This window comes from Xenopus tropicalis, chromosome 6, assembly GCF_000004195.4.
Source record: "Xenopus tropicalis strain Nigerian chromosome 6, UCB_Xtro_10.0, whole genome shotgun sequence".
Classification (NCBI taxonomy): domain Eukaryota; kingdom Metazoa; phylum Chordata; class Amphibia; order Anura; family Pipidae; genus Xenopus; species Xenopus tropicalis.
This window is the reverse complement of record NC_030682.2, coordinates 97,571,646-97,594,536: the sequence shown is the minus strand read 5'-3', so window position 1 is coordinate 97,594,536 and position 22,891 is coordinate 97,571,646. Positions and strand designations below refer to the sequence as shown.

At 36.8% G+C, this 22,891-nt stretch overlaps 1 protein-coding gene across 2 annotated transcripts in view; it reads left to right on the top strand.

Annotated features, from left to right (window-relative positions):
* Nucleotides 1-18,210, top strand: part of atp9b (ATPase, class II, type 9B) — a 148,059-nt gene extending 129,849 nt beyond the window's left edge. Inside the window, exons 18-30 of one of the 2 annotated variants that reach the window (XM_002936443.5) lie at nucleotides 2,191-2,274; nucleotides 2,949-3,119; nucleotides 4,734-4,832; nucleotides 6,532-6,621; nucleotides 8,485-8,629; nucleotides 8,876-8,940; nucleotides 10,071-10,226; nucleotides 11,257-11,321; nucleotides 12,740-12,848; nucleotides 13,327-13,384; nucleotides 15,850-16,053; nucleotides 16,709-16,741; nucleotides 17,637-18,210. In XM_002936443.5, coding sequence (XP_002936489.3) covers nucleotides 2,191-2,274; nucleotides 2,949-3,119; nucleotides 4,734-4,832; nucleotides 6,532-6,621; nucleotides 8,485-8,629; nucleotides 8,876-8,940; nucleotides 10,071-10,226; nucleotides 11,257-11,321; nucleotides 12,740-12,848; nucleotides 13,327-13,384; nucleotides 15,850-16,053; nucleotides 16,709-16,741; nucleotides 17,637-17,773 — 1,416 coding nt within the window. In that variant the 3' untranslated portion in view covers nucleotides 17,774-18,210. The remainder of the gene's footprint in view (nucleotides 1-2,190; nucleotides 2,275-2,948; nucleotides 3,120-4,733; nucleotides 4,833-6,531; nucleotides 6,622-8,484; nucleotides 8,630-8,875; nucleotides 8,941-10,070; nucleotides 10,227-11,256; nucleotides 11,322-12,739; nucleotides 12,849-13,326; nucleotides 13,385-15,849; nucleotides 16,054-16,708; nucleotides 16,742-17,636) is intronic. The other variant, XM_031903753.1, reaches the window with a different exon arrangement.
* Nucleotides 18,211-22,891: the final 4,681 nt, after the last annotated feature.

The window sequence follows — 22,891 nt, the reverse complement described above, 5'->3', positions numbered from 1 at the left end:
CAAGAAAAAAAAATTGTAGGGGAGATAAAAAAAACATCCGATGAAAGAAAATCTCTTCCATTTTCATACTTGGTATTGCTCAGACCTGAGCTACTGTGGTTAACAAATCAGTATTTATAGTTTAAAAACGAAAATAATGTTTTCGTTTCAAAACTGCTGTATTTTTACTAATTATTATTATTGTATTATTAAATATGGCCCATCATTTTTGCTTCCCTTTACAATTGAACAAAACGTAATCTCTAGTGGGCTTACTTATCATTTTTCAAGTTTGTGAATTTCGAGTTTGTTTTTCTAAATCGAATAAACTTGTAGATGGAATGCTTGCTTAATTATTAATAAGGAAAACTCATTTGAATAAAAAACTGGAATACCTCAAATTTTACTTAAAATATTTGAGTTTGAAAATATGGCTTGACTTTGCCTAGGACAACACCCACTGACTTTTGTAGAAACTCGCAAGCTTTTTAGATTTACATTCAATTTTTTAAGCTTTTTGCACTTAACAAATACCAGACATTTGAGTTTTTGAAACATAATTTGAATTCTAGTTTTTTAGTGCAAAAAAACTTGAATCATGAAACAAAAAATCAAGCTAGAACTTTGATAAATCTTCCCCTTAATCTTTAAAACTGTTCAAACTGTAAAGCTGCCATAACCCTACCAAGCTTTGGTGTGAATTATATATTTTCTCTCACATAATTACAAATATTTAACTATGGAATTTGTGACATTGTTAAAAAATGCATTTGTTTAATATTAGGCCCATATAACTGCATTTGTGTAGCTTATGGTATGGGAGGTTAAAGGCACCAGTATGACAATGTAACATGCCCTTTTACTCTCATATAAGCAACAAAGAGGAAAAATAAAATCTGCATTGCATGTCAAATAACTATATCTGCTTTAGTATGCAAAAGAAATACTTTGATTTGGAAACAAGACCATACATCTGCTTGCGAGCATTACCTCAATTCCCCACTGAAAAATGCTAGCTTTGTTCAAAGCTTATTTTCAGGCTTAGTGTGCCAGTAATCATCTTAATCTAACCCTCGGTAGAGACAATATAGCAATAGAGTGATCAGCATGCATATGTTCATAATGGTATTGGCAATATGAATCAATATGTGCTTCAGGCCAGTTTCACTTAATCAGGGCCATGATTAAATTAAACTCCCTGAAGACTTAACAAAATGTCATAAAAATTACTTTTGGCGATAATGATACATAATTAATTGTAAAAAGAAAAAACTCATCTTAATTTATTTAGCAATATGAGGTCAAATCAATAGACCTCTTTCACCAATGTCATTTATTAAGCTTATGGTTTTATAGGAGACAGCTGATAGATGTTTATGGGGAATAATTATAAGACCTACATGTAATTCACACATAGCTTTAGCAAGGTGACATAAAGAATAAATATAGAATTTTATATTTACTCCAGACTGCTTGATACTAGCAGATAGTACACTTATTCTGTGCCAATCTGTAATAATAATAATAATTAAAAAAAAAAAAAAGCTTTCCAGATACTAACTTGGATTTCCAACTGAAATCTAAAAAAAACACTTAAAGTAAAGCAAACATTTTAGCCCATTTAATTGAATACTGTGTTTAAAAATAAATAATTGGGAATGCTATGTAATGTTGTATTAAGTAGTGTACACTGGATAGATATGCTATTGTGGGAATTAGTCTCACAAGACTCATGGCAAGAAAAGGTTTATCTAAAGGGCTTACCTGGCCACACATAAATGTCTGCAGTTTCTAACTGGATCGTGATAATGGGTAAGTGTGTCCCTATAACAAGCTGCTGGCATACAGTGGTGTTATTAATTCAAAACCAAAAACAGGGCTTACTAGCTTCGCCCATCATCGCTTATATGAAGTCCTAGTTGTTTCATGGGCCCTCGCCTCTGAAGCAAAAGAGTTTTATTTTAAAATGGTTACATTTTTTAAAAATGGAAATACATTTCTTTCAAAGCTTTATTTAAAGGGGAACTGCCACAATAAAAAAACACTAAACTGCAGTGAATGTTCTACTAAATATAGCAGATCCCTTGTTTTAAAGTCTCTACACACCCATACAAGGAGCAAATTATAATTATATATGAATTTATGCACCTTTTGATCAAAGTTAAGTCTTTTTAATGAAAATGTAAAAATAAATAATCTAATGTCCTTTAGTGTGGAAACATGGCAAGAGAAGGGCTCCGGACTCTGGTTGTTGCCAAGAAATCATTATCAGAAGAACAGTATCAAGATTTTGAGGTAAAAAGAGACATGGATTTTTTCAAGTGTTATTTAGCTAAAGAGTAAAACCTTGTTATGTGTCTTTTTTTCTAATGCTTTCAATTTAGTATTTCTTTCTACAAAGACCATGTAATTTTTTTCATTTTGTTTAATTTTACTTTAGCAAAACATTGTTTCAGAACGCAAGGTCTTCTCCCCTGAATCCTGCCAAAGGCATGTGCTGAGTACAGGGCCACGCTGCATCTTGCACTCATTGGTGCTCCCTAGCTTTAGTATCTGAATGACGAGAAAGTTAGGAGGTGTTCAAGGGGATGCCCATGTAGTGACCCCTGCCCTCCGCTGATAAATACTGCCCTGTGGCCTTGCCACTAATCCAGGTCTGGATGTGCCTAAGGGCACTAAGTACAGAAATGGACCGCCCTAATCCATACATCATTAATGAGTTTCCTGGCTCAGTGTTATCAGGTAGAAATATTTAGATAGCTGTAAAGACATATAGAGAATAATATCAATGCCATATAATATTTAAAAACTAAAATGTAAAGTGCATATGTAGTTGCTCCTCATTAAAGGGGTATTGTTTCTAGCAAATAAAGATGTAAAGTTAGTATGCATTAGTATGTCATTAACACATTGGCACTAGCAGCTTCGGATCAGCCAAAATCTTGCAATGAAAATGTGGTTTCCCTCAGAATCGATACAACCAGGCAAAGCTAAGCATGCATGACAGAGCATTAAAAGTGGCAGCAGTGGTGGAGAGCCTGGAGAGAGAGATGGAATTGCTCTGCTTAACCGGTGTTGAGGACCAACTGCAAACAGATGTACGGCCAACACTCGAAATGCTTAGAAATGCTGGAATAAAGGTATTCTACTAGATTTCCATGTTAGTGTGCATCATTTAATATTGTACAATACTGCTCCTATGTATAACATTCATATTGAATGGAATAGTCTCTAAGCTGCTTCCCATTGGTGTAAGAAAAGGAAGGTATTCACAGACATCATGCTGCTCATATAGCTCTGCCTTTTTGGTTTGATACATGCAGTTTACTCATTTATGTCCCTGTGGGACATAAAGCACAAATAGAACCTTATATCCAATCAGCCTGTTCCAATCTTTTAAGATCTCATCAGTGCAAGATTTTGGAATGTGGTTACTGCTGCTAAATGTATAGAACTGGAACCAGTGCTAGAATTTGGGAGAGATGCCATCTCCTCACTTCTTTATTTCTGTGAAAAAAGCATCCCCTCAGGTTTTGAATCATGGAACTTTTTTATTGTAATACCTGAGCTTTTGCTCCTATCCACTTCTCCATGTTAATAAAAAGGACAAGGCAAAATAACATATAGAAGATAAATGGGGAGAAAACATTGCTTGGAGAGAAGTAAAGAAGACATGTTATGTAGATGAAGAAGGTGGAGACATCAGAGAGGGTTACAAAGAACAGGAGAGAAGAAGAAAACAGAGAAGAAAACGGGAAACAGAGAGAAAATGATGGTAAAGAAATTATAACTCCACATACTTTCGTAAGTCTATGCATACCGGACATCACACTGTTCAGTAGAAGGAAATAGCAAAATGACTTTGCTTTAAAGTGGATGAAACCAAGAAATTGTTGGTGAGTGAGGCTTATTATAATAGTGGGTGTAACTTATAATTGTGGTAGAGGCTATTTGGCTTGCCCTGTTGTGCGTGGTTCAAATGGCATACCTCCACTTTTTCCATCCCAGTTCAAGTGTTGCATGAACTATTAGAAAAAGATATAAGAGTGATGAACAAGTCAAAAGAAAACATATACCTTTTTTTTTATACCTAAAAAAAATGCATGACATTTTTCTGCAGATTTAGCAGATACATGTGTATTGTAAGGTGTATTTTGCATTACTTCACCGTTTTCCCCAACACAATCAGAAACACTTATGTAGAAGAGGCCAGATGAGGGCATTAAAAGCAAATGGTTTAGATCTAGTTCAAAAGACAAAAGTTTATTTACTATGAATACATAAGTTATTGGTGAATGTCCAAAGTGCGCTATTTATACATTGTGATCAAGTCTCCAAATGCTCTAACCAGGTACTGCTTGGTAAACACTCATATGGTGCCCATAGTACCACAGGAAGGCCTATAAATTTTAGCAGTATCAAGCAGTTGTCAACAACAGGGTTCTTGTAATGGCTTTAGGCTGGTTTAAATCACAGTACCAGAGTTACAGGCTTCCCTGCAATAGAATGCCTTTGCTGTACCCAAACCACCTCTTCTGCAGTGCCTTATTCACAGCAAAGGTGGCATGCTGAAAATGCTGATAAAAATATTTTTTCAGATAAATATTTTGCACCCTGTATATATAAATTAGTTCTAATACGTTTTATGCAGGTGAAGCTTTAGTGAATTTATATTTAATGAAATGTGAATTGTTTCCGATATATAGATAGATAACAAATTACGCAGAAATAAAGATGATCTTTTTTCCCCACAGATATGGATGCTAACTGGAGATAAGCTAGAGACTGCAACATGTATAGCAAAAAGTTCACACCTAGTATCAAGAAATCAAGATATTCATATATTCAGACCAGTAAGCCTTCCAGTTTTTTAATGATTCCATATACTTTCTTTGTTTCATGTACTGAATTTCAGTTGTGCGTATCTGAGGCTCCAATTGTATGCACATTTACAGAAGCACATATACAGTAAGTGCTTACAAACGGCATCTACTGATTACAATGAGACAGTTAAATAACTTTACAGATTTCACTTCTTTCCTAACCTAATACTCTTAGAAGCAGATTTATCAAAATGTGAGATTAATCCCACATTTTGATAAATCTGCCCATAAGAGTATTAGGTTAGGAAAGAGTTAAAATGTGTAAAGTTATTTAACTGTCTCATTGTAATCAGTAGATGCCGTTCGTAAGCACTTATATGTGCTCCTGTAAATGTGCATACAATTGAGCAGCAAGAGTAATAAAGTGTATATCATACATTCAGGGAATATTCATTTACAACAAGGGAAGTTGTCGTTTTACACTGCTTTCTGAGAAATCATATGTCTGTGCCTAGTATAAGTGAAGCATTTTTCTTGCAGAAATAATTATTAGAAAATAATTTGCATAGAAATGTAGTTTGCTGTGAAGCCTCAGAATAGGAAATTAGGCCCCGCAGACTCCGATTTGCAATTAAATTATTAATGCTTCTGATAAAACTTCAGATCAATTTTTGTTGACCTTTTGGTAACGTAATGCACAAATTACATTTTCTTGTACAAAATCTATTTACCTGGAGTTTTTCTTTAATTTATAATAATGGACAGGTCTAAAGCTACGTTAATTTAATACAAAACTAGTGAGAATTAGTCAGGAAGACTAGTGAGTTGTAAAGGCCTAGTAAAGAGTGGCATTACTGTAAATTAGAGCTTGTCTTTTATATCTGAGAGTGAACAAATTAGAGGGCATAAAGTATTGCCATAGATCACAAATGCAAGTGATGCTACTCTGGGCATATCTGTCCATAGATTCTCTCATTGGTACTATAGATCACCATAGACCTATGAGGTCTTCAGAGTTTTTTTTGTTTCAACCCCCCCTCTTAGCTCATAATGAACCCCTAATGACTCCTCTCCTACAGTTCAAAGGACTGTTTATAAGCATTAAGGTATCTTTGCAGGTAATCTTTGCAGTATGTTTTTTGCTAGCCTTATAATTAATAATGAAGTCTCTGAGATGTATAAAAAAAACAAATGAATTGATAGGTACTGCTGACTTTTTCCTCCTGCTTCTTCATATACCTGTCATAATCTGGACTTGTTTAAAAATCCACTTCTAAAGGTTATATACTATATGTATTTGTGCATCCATCCTGTAGGTCATTTTAAATTAAATTTTTAGGTCTCCTAGGAGATGAGAAAAATTCAGCAATTGTTCACTCATACTAATAAATGGCCTCTTCACTAGTGATCTCAGTGCATTGTTCCTTTAAAGTCTCTTTTGTCATATCTCATTTGGTAAATTCTTTTCATGACTGCCTAGGAAACAAACACATACCCAGCTCATCATAATTTATCCTTCATGTGACCTTTCACCAAAACTTTACACCCCTATTTCTGGGCAGCTTTATTGTGCAAAAATGTTGAAAAGAACATGATCATTTGTAGGTCTGAAATTCTCCTTTGATTCTAGAATGTTGCCATGTAAGCTGGCAGAGACATCGAAATGACTGCAAACTAAAACCACTTTTTCTGTTTTGTGTTTAAATGGAATATATTTGTTTTATTGTAGGTGAGTAATCGAAGTGAGGCTCACTTAGAACTAAATGCTTTCAGGAGAAAGCATGACTGTGCCTTGGTAATAGCTGGGGATTCCCTAGAGGTAAGGGACTGTGCCTTATGTTCCAGTAGGATTGTTTTGCCACCAATATGGATTCATGCAGCTTAGTTACGTTTAAGTACAAGGTACTGTAAATTCTAATTATTCGCTTATAATGGACTGTCTGGGAGATGGCCTTCCTGTAATTTTTGAATAACAAGTTTCCGGATAAAGAATCACATACCTGTAATATCTTAAAAAAAATGGTTACACCAAAATGCCAGAATGTACTGCACCTGGTTAACTATATTGACATATTTATGTATTTTTGAGCATAAAACCTAAAAGCACATATTAAATCACAGCTTTTCTTTTCAAAACAAAGGGGATAGATTTGTGTTTTTGACTGAAAGGGGAGTGATGTTGTTATTATTACTTGTTATGTTCTGCGTAGGCTCACATGAACTGAACTATATGGCCAAATGTGTTAGGACTCCTTCCTGTTCAATATCTTACTACATAACCAGAGGTATTAACATGAAGCCATTCCTCCCTTGTGCTGCTATAACAGGCTTTTCTCTCCTGGGCCCCATTGTTGGAGGTATACTATTCTATCTGCTTTTATTGAGGCATGTGAGCATTAGTGAGGTTTGGTACTGATATTGAGTGATCAGGCCTGACAGGCAGCCTTTAAATTCCTCCAAAGGTTTTTAGTTGGTTGGAGGTTTGTTCAGCCTTGTCAACTTCTTATGCTCCCATCTTAGCAAGCCAATTCTGTATATTCTTTCCTTTGTAAATAGAGGCATTATGTTGCTAAAGTAAGAAAGGAATTTCTCCAAACCATTACCACAAAGTTTCAAGAACAGAATTATCACGATATCAGGGTACACTGTAGTATTGGTTTCAGTGGAACCATGGAAAACAGCTCCAGATGATTAGTCCTCCTTCATGTAGTGTTAGGCTACATCCACATGGGGCTGATTTGGGTAAATGCAGGCTCACAGTGAGCCCCTATGCTCAGATCAGCATGTGCCTACACCTGGAGCCACTGCATTGGCCGGGGTGCAGGCGTACAGAGCTTATTTCAGCACCGAAATGCATACTTCCGTGTTTCGCCACCAAAATCCGCACTTTGTGCCTGAACCTGGGCCGGTGCTGTGGCTCTGGTTGCAGGCACATGTGAAGGCTGATCCAAGTTTATAGGTGCTGATTCTTGGCCTGCAGAAAAACACAGACTTGTGTGGATAAGGCCTTATAATCACCATTCTGTATTCAGACAGTTTTTCAGACATCTGCCAAATGCAAACTTGTTGGTCAGACTGATAAATTGTTAAATATCACTCATCTTTTCAGAAAGAATATTTACTCTGCTCCAGAGTCCAGTGGCAGCAAATTTATGCAACACTTATTAACTCTTGAAAAGATGTTGGAATGTGTGCTGCTGCACACTGATTGTGAAGTTTAGTTAGAGGAGAAGTAATGGTCTGGGTCATTTTTTATGCTTTGGTATTAATTTAATTAATTATGGTGCCTATATAATGCAGCAATCAAAGCACTTAACCAGCCTTCCTTTTTGTTTTTACCTATATAACGGTCCCATGCACTAAGCCTGTAAAAAATTGTTCATGGATTGTAATATGGAAGAACATGACCATACTGGATCAAGCCTCATACCAACTAAACACTAGTTAGATGAACTGAAACTGTGAGCCAGGCATGATTGCCCAACCCAATGCATCGGTCGCGAGAGCTTAGAATCTAGACACAGGGCTTTTTCTTTCCTCTACCTGTACCTGAGAAAATGTACAATTATGTATGCATTTTAAGATTTTTAAGATATTTTCCATGCTAATGATTCATCTAACATATAACTCGGGGTGTTTTTGTGACAGCACAAGCCAAACATATAATTCCTCCTTCTTGTAGGTGTGTTTAAAGTACTACGAGCATGAATTTGTTGAACTTGCTTGCCAGTGTCCTGCTGTTGTGTGTTGCCGATGTTCCCCAACTCAGAAAGCTCATATTGTGAAGCTTCTACAGCAGCATACGGGAAGGCGCACATGTGCTATAGGTGAGAGCCTTTTTTTAGATTTTTTTTATCTTTTGTGTTTAAATATACGGGGTTCTGGTGAAGACCCAACAAACAGAGGAAGCCACATCAAACTGACAATTTGATTTATCTGAATTTCCTGGGCGGTTGGATTTTTTTTTTTTACTTTTTTATTTTGAAAGGTTGCAGATTCTATTAGATCCCTATTTCCATATATTATGCAATCATTAGTAAAGTTAATGTAATATTTGCATTTCTTGTGTACAGGTGATGGTGGAAATGATGTGAGCATGATTCAAGCAGCTGACTGCGGCATTGGAATTGAGGGAAAGGTAACATTACATACACTGCATGCATTGTTAGCATTAATATGAATGCTGTGCATGCCAAGTCTTTGCAGGGTGATTACAGAATAGTTCACATCTGATTTGTGCGCAAATCACCCATGTGATCTGGATACTGAATGACCAGTCCAGCCTGACTTGCCCTACCTACATCTTGGGTTGTTAAACTGGACAAAATCTGTTTGTTTGGCAACAAAACTAAACAGACAGATCTACTTTTTTATGGCCAACTTCAGACAAAAACCAATCAAGGTGACAGTTTAGGAAATCTTCAAACCCTATTAAAGATTATGGCTTTTGCCAGTAAACAAAAAGAAATGTTCACATGAGTCCAAGGGAGCCAACCTCCCCACGCAGGAATGGAAAGCGATATCATTCAGGTGTAAATAAATTTTGTTTTTCACGAGTCTTTTACACACTTTTAAGGTAAAATAGGGCTGCCAAGAAATATTATAAATAGGATAATAACCTTAACAATGTAAGGGCATATTTCACTATTTTTCAACCCACATGTTTCGTAGGTTAATGAAGATATAAGCTAAATTCGGAATGTGGATCGTTTTCTCTGGTTTTGTGTATATATATATATATATATATATCTCCACAAAGTTGAAAACACTCAGGGCAAGGTATCAGTTAAAAAAAATCCAGTGTGGAATATTAAATAACTTTTTGACTTTTTTTTTTTTTTTAACTGTTACCTTGCCCTGAGTGCTTTCAACTTTGTGAATAAATATTTTATGGTGAGCACCCAGCACAAGTCATGGAAATAGTGAGTGCCATCAATAGAGGATTGAGATATATATATATATATATATATATATATATATATATATATATATATATATTTAAAAAAAATTGTGTGAATGATAGAATTATAATACAGAAGAGCCATGAATATCCTGTAAATTATATCCTTATACATGGATCTTAGTGTTGTCATCAGTTATAATTGGTGCTTAATAATGTCACATGACTCACTGAAACTTATGTATTATATATATTTTCCATACTTCTGTATTTTTACTGTTTAGATTACTCACATTTATTACAGTTGTATACAAGTTACAGTCTTAGCCCAGTTTACTCAGCACTTCTAAATGGCGCTTTTGTTAAAGGAAGGAAAGCAAGCCTCCCTGGCAGCCGATTTCTCTATTACCCAGTTCAAGCACATTGGCAGATTATTAATGGTTCACGGGCGAAACAGCTACAAGAGATCGGCGGCGCTGGGTCAATTTGTCATCCACAGAGGCCTAGTCATTTCAACTATGCAGGTGAAGTTGTATGTAATGACTGTATTAGTGAGAATCACTCCTTAGCATTTTGTGCAGACATTACTTTGGGAAGCATATTCATTTTTATGTTTTGTAGGCTGGCAGGCAATTGTATGCTTTCATAAAATACTCTTTTGGGCCCTGTCACTTTACATGTTGTTATATCACTTACTCATTTGCCTGTTTTCTAAATGTATTTTTGTTATTTTATATTCAGAGCTAGCTAAATAAAATTTATACAATGCAGCACTGTGCAGCCATAAACTTTACTGTATATATGATACAAAGTTTATTTTAGGTATCCAGATTCCTTTTGTTCTTTACCTTCCAATCTGTTTTACCAGACCTTTCTTTTCCCTCTTCAGTACTAGACTTAGATATGTACAGTTATGAGAACTATTAACCAGAATGCTTGAGACATTGGGTTTTCAGCTTAAGGGGTTTTTCTGTATTTTGGATCACCTTAAGTCTACTAAAAAATAATTTAAACCCAATTATATTGCATTTATGACACTGTGTGAAAACTGTAGATGAGTTAAATATTGAATAGCTTCCTGTGTTGTCACTGTATTATTATGTATTGCCACTGCTTTCTAATATGTATATCTATACTTTTTATTGCACAAGGTTTGCCGGAAATATTAGGCTCATTCTGTATGGTGGGGGGTCATCACCCCATGCTAGCCTTTATCTCAGCTTAAAGCATCCCTGTCAAAGAGAGAACCAAATGTATTTAATTTAAACCAATAATATATTGTTTTTTGTGTTATCATCGATTGTATGGGGTTTAATATATTCAACTTCAGTCATTCTTTTTATTTCTCTTTCTGCAAATAAATAGCATTTATCCTATAAAAAATGTATTCTTAGGATGTATTTAACATGTGTGATCATTTTTGTATGTATTTGTGTTTCTATACATGCATAAGTGTGTGTGTGTATAGGAGTATGTAAATGCTTGTAGGAATCTGTGACCTAGTGCAAAACCTACATTTCTTTATTCGTCATTTCTTTCTGTTCTTTTTTAAAGGCTGTTTTCTCTTCAGTCTTCTATTTCGCATCTGTTCCTTTGTACCAGGGATTCCTAATGGTAGGGTAAGTTAAAACTAGTATTTACTTGGTGACAACTTGGTAACAAAACTATTTTTGTTTGATTACATCAGGGCCAAGATCAGTTGGTTGCCTTTTAATTATGTCTAAAGGAAAATGTTATAATTAGTTTTTTCCCATATTATTCATGCGCTGATAGTTAACATGGCGAGAGAGCGAAAAAATAACGTCCCTCTAAAAAACAGATATTTGCAGACAAATGAAAGTAATTGACACTGGAGGGGGTTCTATTCAGCTGTGCAAACCACTCCAGGTACATGGTTGTTTTCTCATAGATAATAATGATGAAGTAGCCGGGGAACAGGCATGGAAAGCGTTGATGGAAAAGCCATGAAATAATAATTTGCTGTACATGTTTGTGCACTAATTGTATCTCATCAAGAATGTTGGAGAAATGTGGTAATTCATAAATTGTCACTTACCCCTTGCAGTTCTCCCTACGGGCTCCCCAGCAGGACTTCCCTGGCGCGTGGTTATTCCCAAGCCACTTGTCGTCTTCTTTCCCCATAGTCCCCAGCACTGTATGTTGCTGTGCTACTGACAGCGTCGTCCTCTGGCTTTGCTCTAACTGGAATTTTATATATATTCTCTTTAATGCCAGCATCCCAAAAATCAGAGCTGCACCCCAAAATATTGGAACGTTTATTTAAAATTCAGCCTTCTCTAGGCAACTATAATGTGGAAGCTTTGCAGCTTTATTCTCCTTGTTTCTTTTCTTTGTTTGTTTTTGTTTATTAAATACCTTTTATCCTGCCTTTCTACAAAAGTCATTTAACTGTATCTACAGTAAGTGTCCATTGGAACCAGAAAAAACCCATATTTGTTATAATATGTGTCTGTCATTTCTGGGCCTTTTCTATTCATCTCTCCACCACTTTCTGCCCTGTAGTATCACTGACCTAACAACCAGGTAGCAGCTTAAATCTAAAATAGTTTAATAAGAACAAGTACAAATTATTTTACAATGACACTGTTTGTGCAGTACTCTGAGTTACTTTTTTCTGTTCGATCCCCCCTTAAACACCCTTTGCTACAATAACCCTTAATGTCAAGTAGATTTTATTCTGGATTCTTCCCATAAATAATGCAATAGCATGATCTGTGTGCCATTACTTTTCTTTCAATTCTTTTTCTTCTTTTAATAAACACATTTAATGTTCTGTTCCTATAACTTGGGTTGCCATTTACTGGGGCATTTCTGCAGCATTGTATTTTACATAATCCCCAGTAATATGTGATTGACAAGTTATACAAACATATTTTTTATTGTTTAACTGTAAGTTCCTTGAACAAGGTAACCCTTGTCCTGGACTAAACAAAGGGAGTTTTTCAAAATGATTTATTTTAGAGTTTGTTTTTGTTTTATTGTGAAATGCTGAGATCCTGTGGATATTTTTTTCCAGGTATGCAACCATCTACACAATGTTTCCAGTGTTCTCCTTGGTGTTGGACCAAGATGTCAAGCCAGAGACTGCATTACTCTATCCAGAGCTATATAAAGATCTCACAAAGGTAACCTTGCTAATAAGAAATGCACATATTGCAAATGGGTTTCTCAAAGTTCAAGAGTTGACAATCTAAGCCACTTTCCAGTATGCTCCTATCAGTGGGAATGGGGGGGGGGGGGTGGGGTGTTGCGGCTTATTAGCTATTATATTAGACTTATCAATATGTGATATAAAACATGAATGATCATTAAATGCATCCTCACTATCAACTATATTGCTGGAGCCATTAACCATAGCATCATGTTAAAATGTGTGTTGGAAGGAGACAAGCAAAATAAGGAAAGGATAATTCAAAATGCATAGTTGTTCCGATCATGTCTGTGTACAACATACAAGCTTATGTGAAGGTGTACTTCTCCTTTAATTTTTTCATTAATGAATTTGATATTGGTCAATGTAAAATTTGATGTGACCTTAAGGTACCGTCTCCATTCAAAATAATAATAGCATCTTTCATTAATGTTACCTGTCTTTGTCTGCAGGGAAGATCCTTGTCTTTTAAAACCTTCCTCATCTGGGTTTTAATCAGCATTTACCAAGGTAGGAGAGAGCTGTGTTTAACTGAAGGATTTCTGTCTCCCGTTATTGTTTTCCTTCCAGCTTTGCTTCCGCCGGCTTAAAATTTTATCAACAGTCATATATTGCTCGCTTTTTATCAGGTAAATCGATAGTCCAGCAGTGAACCCTGCCAGTCTGCAGTGCATTGTGGGTGTGCATGGTGTTTGTATTGATGCATGTCACTTGCAATCAGTGCTGCTTTAATTAAATTCTAATCCAGTAATACCAGTAATAATATTAGCTTCAGCTTCTCACATTGCACATATTCTTTGCATGTAGAAACATACACCGCTCAGGTATACAAGGCTGCTTCCAAAGGAACAAAATAGAGACTTTCATGAATTGAGAATCCTTCATGCTAATATTATAAGCACTTACAGACGTGGGGAAGGTCCCAGGCCCAAAAAAGAGAAATCTGTCCAATAATTGCCACTATTGTTACAGATTCCAAGGTATTTGTTAGATGGCTGTCAGCGCCGTAGGCCGGGATACATCCAAATACCCTCTAGCAGGAAATTGAATACTCATTTGTATTATTTACGTATTTGTACATTTCTTTAGTGTAGTTGCTGCTTGTGCCCTACAAAGTTTGGATTTCTGTTCTCAGCCGACCACTTACAGCTGCAATATAGAGGCAGTTAGAAAACTCTTAAGTGGGAATTAATATATTGAAAAAGTTTGCATTAGTTCTAGTAACTCATAACTACCAATCAGATGTTTCCTGTCAAACAGGTGACTACGTAGTAATGCTTGCTGATTTGTTGCTATGGGTTACTAGACTATGGTCTTTTATTTATTTTTTATTTTTTTTATCGCCCCTTTAATCAGCTACACAATGTCGACTGAGGAGCAAAGTGACTTTACTTCACCAGTTTGTTGTGGAATTAATACTCTTCGTAGCTTGTCATGTGTTTCACATAATCTGTAAATGTATACTGTGGGGGAAATGTAATAGACTCAAAATAAGACCGAAATTAGAATTTTGCAGTGTAATATATTTTTTCACTAGACACAGGTGTATTGGGTTGTTGCCTTTTCTAGGAAAAATACCAGCCTTGTTATAGTGTAATCTAATTTCCTTATTAATAATATTGGCATGAAACATCATTTTTACCGGCCAGGTCTGTAAAACACTGGCCGGGTGGCAATCCTGCTTACTTATTACAGTTTCCTCAGTAGATATACTGCATTCAATTCCTGAAGAGGAACCAATGTTTGCATTACAAATACTTTTCATTAACAGCTTTTCCTACATCCCCCCACTCCATTCCTGTAGGTTTCAGTTTTTTATAAGAAATTAGGATCTGGACCTTGCATATAGTGATTGCCCCAGTTCCTATAACAGATAACATGAAGCAGTGCATTATTGGTAAATGCTAATTAATTGAAACAGGCACTCGGCTTCCTGTTAGCTGGGACTATAGCGACTGTATATCACTTATGTTCTGGGATTAAAGAGTGTGCATAGATACTGTATAGATTTACACACAAACACCTAATTGGTTGGGATTAGCCAGTGGTGGCACCATTTATTAATATATTTGTGCACTGATAAATTTCTGTGGTTTTAATGGCAACCAATAAATGGGAGTTTGTACTCACAATGCTTGTACATGAGTTATAGCTGACTGACTATAGCTGGCTATCATCCGATTTAATGTTCCTGAGTGACCCAGATATGGATAGATTGACTGGAATACTTGGTTACTGGGCCAATCCTTTTTACTTACACAAGTTACACATCAGTTACACCTGTTCCTGCCCAGTGCATCTTACAATCTATGGTTCTAATCACATTCAGACACAGAGGGGTCACTTTTAGCAGGAGCCAGATCCACTTCTCATAACACAGGTAGAGAGAAGCGGCCAGTATTCTGTGTGACTGTGGCTTTAGAGCCAAATATCTTTCAGATAAAATAATCCAGACGCATAGCTTCAGGTACAGAATTTTTAATTATTGTTTGTGATTTTATTAGTAAAATAATTAAAAGGCAACATAAATATAATAACCCCTAAAAATGCAATGGATGTTATTCATATACTGTATTCATTTTGCCACAAAGAACACTGAGAATTCATTATGGCAATGCAAGAAAAAAGCGATGGTTCAGTGCAAAATAATCTGCTGAGGTTTTGCTTTTATTCTTGTATTTCAGTATTTATTGCACATCATAACATTTCTTTATCGTTCCTCCCTCTCCTGTGTGTGGTTGCAGCTCTTACTGGCGTAACCATAAGGCATTTCAGAGCCAAAATCTGTCCTGGGTGCCTGCACCCAAGCCAATGCAGTGCCTCTGGGCACAAGAAAAGGGATAGGCTGATGCCAACATACGGGCTTTTCATTACCCTGTGCCATTAGCTAAAAGCTGCTTGCTTGCAGTGGTTAAACATCTCTAAAAATGCATTCACAGTTTTAAATAAAGGTTTCTCTTTATGCTTTTTTCTAGGTGGCATCTTAATGTTTGGAGCACTGGTGCTCTTTGAGTCGGAATTTGTTCATGTGGTGGCCATTTCTTTTACTGCCTTGATCCTGACAGAACTACTGATGGTCGCCCTAACCATAAGGACGTGGCACTGGCTAATGGTGGTTGCGGAACTGTTTAGCCTTGCCAGCTATGTGGCTTCTCTTGCTTTCCTTAATGAATATTTTGGTAAGTTTGCTTAACATTGGACAATTCATTTTGAATAAAACGATAAAAGGCACTAGATACAGATACACAAGCCTCTAAGGAACTATGGTTAGCAAATACACAGATAAATACATAATGCAGATTCCCTGTCAAGGCATAGCCTCTATGTGTACCTAAGGATCTAATATTTTAAATAATGTATTGATCTAATGGTCCCTGATGCACGCACACCCCGGCACAAAGCTGGTGGGAGAAAAGTGCCACATAGAGTGCATGCCTAGGTGTGATTGGTGGTTTCTGACCAATACAACTTTCATACTGCTTAAATAAAATGCATGTGTATTTCCTATGCTCCTATGTCTCTGTGCAATTACTATTTCCAGCACCCTGGCAGGTAGGGTCACCTCTAGAAGAATGCATCCTGAACACTGAATAACTGATAAAGTACCATTATTATTAGTTCATGAATTAATGTAAGGCAAATTCTGTCTTCTAACTGTATCCTAACATTGTCCAAAAATCTTAAAGTTCATTTGTATTTCTTAATATGTGTTAGCCATGTGCTGCTTGCTGATTGTACACCAGTTCTCTCATTTCCTTTTTCTTTATTGCCATTTCCTAACTTATATGTTCTTTAACTTTTTTCTGCTTTTGCTTGTTTATCCCCTTGTCTCAGGTCTTGGTAGAGTGTCACTGGGAGCTTTCCTAGGTAGGTGCCTTCTGATTATCATGAGCTATAGTAAATCTCTGTGCCTGGCAAGATGGCGCTCTGTACGTTTCTGCATGTAATCGCTCTGTGTCACCGCTGCCATTGCAAGAGGCCCCAATAACATACTCATGCACATTTTTCATATGGTAGGAAAATATATTAGCAACTGAATCATTGCTTTCTAGTTTTACTTTCAGCTTTTTGAGGCCTGATATTTGGTCAGGATCCTCTTCAGCCCTTACCAAGGTTAGAGAAGTAAATGCAGTGCTTCATTAGCCACTCAGCCATTATTCTAAGAGCTAAATGAGTGCTCAGCCCGTATCTTAGTCTTTAGGCTTCAGCCTGGGCATCTATTAGAACCTAGGAGAGCAAGTATGTCTTTCTCTATATCTCACCCCAACAACCTGCCCCCCCCCTACAGTTTCAGTCACCTACTAATATAAACCTATTTCTACAGTGTAATAGTGAAACAGGGATTTTTTTTTTTCCTCTATATCTTTTAAGTTTATGTCAAATTCCCTAAAAATATGTCTGACATCTAGGGGAGCTCAGGAATTATGGAGAAATGTGATTCATTTATGCCTGTTTGTCAGCTTATACTGCATCACTGTCTGTGAGGAGCAGCCTTGGGAATTGAGGATCCAGATCCCTGGTCCCTGAGAAATGTCCCCAAACAGGCAGATCTTTATATTTATGGGCAGTTTAAGACTAGTATGTTACTGGCCTGCCAGTTTGGTAATAATCTGTTATTGCTTGGGGGATTTTTAACTTGTTCCTCCACCATGTATCATATTTATGTGTTTTTTTTTTTTAAAAAGTAACATAATTAAAATAATTTAAGAAATCTTTATGAATGACATTTCTTGGGAATTCTATTTCTGTTCTCTCCCAACAGATGCTGCCTTTATTACAACTTTAACTTTCCTATGGAAAGTGTTGGCAATCACCGTGGTGAGCTGTCTTCCGCTCTACATCCTCAAGTACTTGAAGCGCAAATTCTCCCCTCCTAGTTACTCCAAACTCACCTCCTAGAAGTGCCCGCCATGTCTGGATCCACCCACATGCCCTCCGGCCGGGTTATGGCGTTCGCTCAATTGCTTCTTAAAGGGATTAGAGGGACTTGAGCACAACAGAGAGGCAATTGCTATGAGATAAACACAAGAAGAGGACATTATAACTGATACTAGTCAGTAGGAACGGAACCAAAATGGCTGTCACATTCTCCATTTTTGTTGACTAAACTCAGCATGGATCAGTCACAATAACCATAATGCGCTTAAACCACTAAAAATCACTTGATTTTACTCCATTCCTTGCTATTGTACTTAAAATGCCAATGAGCAACAGATTTGTTTCATATGCTGCTAAATGCCATAACATCAGCCAGTTATAAATATGCACTATATTTAATGGGTATCATTGTTTATATAGCAAAGCGGGAGCTTCTTCTTTCCCTTCCCATCTAAAAAGCCTAAAAAAAAGGACAACTGCTCCCAAATTCCCAAGTTGGACAAATGAATACATTCCCTAGAAATCAAACACTGGATTTTATTGGCCGCCATCTTTAGTTGCCTTGTTCAATGCATACTTTGGTTACTCAGGTAAATGATAATAAGTTAATGGTAGATGAATCCTTTCTCTTCCATTGTGAAACTACTCTTCTTACAAGGTATATTTCTTTTTAGTCCAAGTCGGACATAGAGGAACACAGGAGAACTGACAGCAGGGTATCATAGCCACAGAATACCAAGGTACTTACATACACAGGGTGGGCCACTTCCCTTTGCACTGTGGGACAGAATTACTAGTCATGAACATAACACATTTCACTAAGTTTGGCATATGTGTGTGTATATATATATACACGCACACACACAGGTATAGGTAGGTATGGCATCTGTTACCCAGAATGCTTACGACCTGGGGTTTTCTGGACAAGGGATATTTCTGTAATTTGGATCTCCATAACTTAAGTATGATAAAAATAATTAAACATTAAATAAACCCAATAGGATTGTTTTGCCCCCAATAAGGATTAATTATATCTTAGTTGGGATCCAGTACAATGTACTGTTTTATTATTACAGAGAAAAAGATTCATTGTTTACTTAAAGGAATACTGTCTGCTTCTCCAGCAGAATCCTGCATTGAAACCCATTTTTCAAAAACAGAATTTTTTATATTTAATTTTGAAATTTCACATGGGGCTAGCCATATTCTTCATTTCCCAGGGTGCCACAGCCATGTGACCTGTGCTCTGATAAACTTCAGTCACACTTTACTGCTGAGCTGCAAGTTGGAGTGATATCCCCCCCCAGTAGCCGATCAGCAGAACAGTGGGAAGGGAGCAAATAGCAGCTCCCAGTAGGTATCAGAATAGCACTCAATAGTAAGAAATCCAAGTCCAGCTTGGGACTCCTCCAGTTACATGGGAATAGGAGAAACAATAGGTTACCTGGAAGCAGTTCTAATGTGTAGCGCTGGCTCATTCATACACTGGGATGGCTGCCTGCACACCAATATTACAACTAAAAAAAATAAATACATTTGTTGATTCAAGAATGACATTTTAAATGATAGAGTGAATTATTTGTTATGTAATCAGTGTAATTTATAATTAAAAAGTACTCCATAAAAATCATGAAAGTATCCCTTTAAGCAAGACCGACAGAGACATTCCCATCTCTAGATAATGGGCTTCCATATAATAGATCCTATCTCTGTGTGTGTAAATATAAATATGGGTATGGGATTTATTATCCAAAAGCCTGTTATCCAGAAACCTCTGAATTATGGGAAGGCCATTAATCCTAACTAATATATAATTCATCCTTATTGGAGGCAAAACAGTCCTTTTGGGTTTATTTAAAGTTTATATGATTTTTAAGTAGAATGGGGATACCAATTACAGAAAGACTTATCTCCGGCAAACAGGTCCCATACCTATATATAAATATATATGTATATAATATATACACGTATTGTATATACACACACAGTATATAGATACACACACACATACATACATACATACTCACACACAGTATATAGATACACGCACATACATTCACACACAGTATATAGATACACACACACATACACACACACAGTATATAGATACACACACACATACATACACACACAGTATATAGATACACACACACATACATACACACACAGTATATAGATACACACACACACATACATACATACTCACACACAGTATATAGATACACACACACATACATACATACATACATACTCACACACAGTATATAGATACACACATACACACACACATACATACACACACAGTATATAGATACACACACATACATACATACATACATACTCACACACAGTATATAGATACACACATACACACACACAGTATATAGATACACACACACATACATACACACACAGTATATAGATACACACACATACATACATACTCACACACAGTATATAGATACACGCACACATACATACTATAAAAGGTTGCCTAATTAGCACTGTAGCTGGGTCTCTATACTCCAGTGCTCTATACTTTGCCAGCATTCATCTAACTACTTGACTACTTAAAGAAAGAAAACATTTTGGTTCAACCTGTGATGGGATTTTACTTACTTTCTGTAAATATGCAGATTTAAGCATTCTTCGCCTCTCGGTTTGGGATGTACTTCCATTTGTTTTGTTCAATATGCTTTTATTTAAAATAATGTATATCTTTGTTACAAAAAGCAATAAAGTCTAATTTCTACCAATTCAATTGTTTGATGTGTATCTGTATTTGGAGCGCAGCATCTTTCATTTACTTTGAGTTCTGCATTCATACATACACACACATATTGTGAAAACAAAATGATGAATGTGAACAAAATACACAGACACTAAATAAGAACTTGTAGATTACACTTAAATGAAAAACCTTGGTTAGATCTCAGAAGAAATGTCAGTTTGTAATTCAGCCACCAGATGGCGCCACAACCACACAGTTTGTTCCACAAGAGACACTCGACTTTAGGAACTGGGAAAGCAATAACTGTGATGATCACTGTCCTCTACCAAAGAGATGGCTAGGAAAAACAAAGTTACAAACTTATTATTGAATAAACAAGAAAAACTTCAGCGCTTTTGGCTAAGGGATAGAAACAGCAAAAAAATATATATCGTGTAGTATTTTCTCTTTTTTTTTTGCTGTTTCTATCCGTCAGCCAACGGCACTGAAGTTTTTCTTGTTAGTTTTGTATGTATGTATATCTTTATTTATAAAGTGCTACTTATGTACGCAGCGCTGTACAGTAGAATAGATTAATACAAACGGGGTTATTAAGTTAATAATAGATAAATACAAAGTATTTACAATAAATACAAGATACAGTTGCAATAAGTTAAGAGTCAAACACACAAGAGGATGGAGGTCCCTGCCCTGTACAGTTTACAATCTATATGGGAGGGTAACTTACAGACACAAATAGGCAAATATAAGTGCTGTAGGTCACAGTGGGTGACACTACAATATAAGTGCTGATTCCCAGATCAGGTGCTGGGCGAGTGCTCCAAAAGGTAGTCTTTAAGTTTAGTTTTAAAGAGACTGAGGGAGGATTCTCTTCGGAGGAAATCAGGGAGGGCATTCCAAATGTAAGGGGCAGCAAGGCAGAAGGGTTTAAGGCAGGAAACAGCAGTAGTAGTGGGGGGCGCAACCAAGCGGTTGCTCTGCGAGGAACGGAAGAGTCACCAGGAACATACAGAGACACTAGGGAAGAGATGTAGTGAGGAGCAGAGGAATGGAGGGCTTTGAAGCTTAAGAGAAGGAGTTTGTAAGATATTCTTTGTTTAATGGAAAGCCACGATAAGGACTTTAGCAGGGGAAGGGCCAGAACTCTCCTGGATGAAAGGAGTAGAATTCTGGCAGCGGTGTTTAATATAGACTGTAGGGGGTAAAGATGGGAGTTAGGGAGGCCGGTTAGTAGCAGGTTACAGTAGTCAAGTCGGGATAGGATGAGAGCATGTATGAGCAGTCTAGCTGTTGCAGTAGAAAGAAAGGGACAGATTTTGGCAATATTGTGTTGACAGTGGTGTTAATATGAACAGAGAAGGAAAGATCACCCCCAAACAATGCGACAGGGTTAATGAGGGTGGCATCAAGAGATAGTAAAGGGGGGGGTAGGACTAAAAAGGATTTGTGGGAAGTCCATCAACTTCGGCAGGGATTGGCTTTCGACTTTTCACACAGACATCTAATTTTCTTACTTTATTATTGAATAAGTTGCGGAGTTTTTTAATGGAATAACAATTCTTGATATAATGTTTTTTCACTATAATACCCCTTTTACCTGACTATTTAACTTATCAGGGAAGCTACTAAGAATTTAGTGTAGAAATCTAGATTTAGGTGAGTTAGACTGAGCTGGGAGTTATATACAGATATATGTATACAACATAAATTAAAAATAGAAGCAAAAAAGGAAAAAAAAGCAAGAACACCAAATTGTGAGAGGGTGAAACGATCATCAACCGAACCAGGGCCCGGACCATAGGGAAATTACTGTATCAATAAGGACAAGGGGTTGTCACAGGTCACCCTCTCACAGTTTGGTGTTCTTTCTTTTTTTTCCTTTTTTGCTTCTATTTTTAATTTGTGTTGTATTTGTTATAATTACCAATTGGATTTAATCTTTCATGAACTTCATGAACACACGGGGTCTTAATCCCCGCTGTACTTACGGATTCCGGTAATTCTCTCTATATTACATAGGGCAGTGCTGTCCAACTTCTGTTGTACCGAGGGCCGGAATTTTTCTGACCTGCATGGTGGAGGGCCGATAATGGAAGCCAGTTTTTACCACTCCCCTTTTTGAAACCGCACCCACTTGAAACCACACCCATGTTATCACATGACCATACCCATATTAATGGTTGTAGTACAGCAAAAACCTGCCATACTCTGCCTGCCTGTGTGCCATACTTGGCTGGTTTGCGCCATACTTGGCCTGTGTGTGCCATACTCTGCCTGCCCTACCCTGCCTGTGTGTTCCATACTCTGCCTTCCCTACCCTGCCTGCGTGTGCCATACTTTCACTGTGTTTGCCATTCTTGGCTGGTTTGTGCCATACTCTGCCTGTGTGTGCCATACTCTGCCTGTGT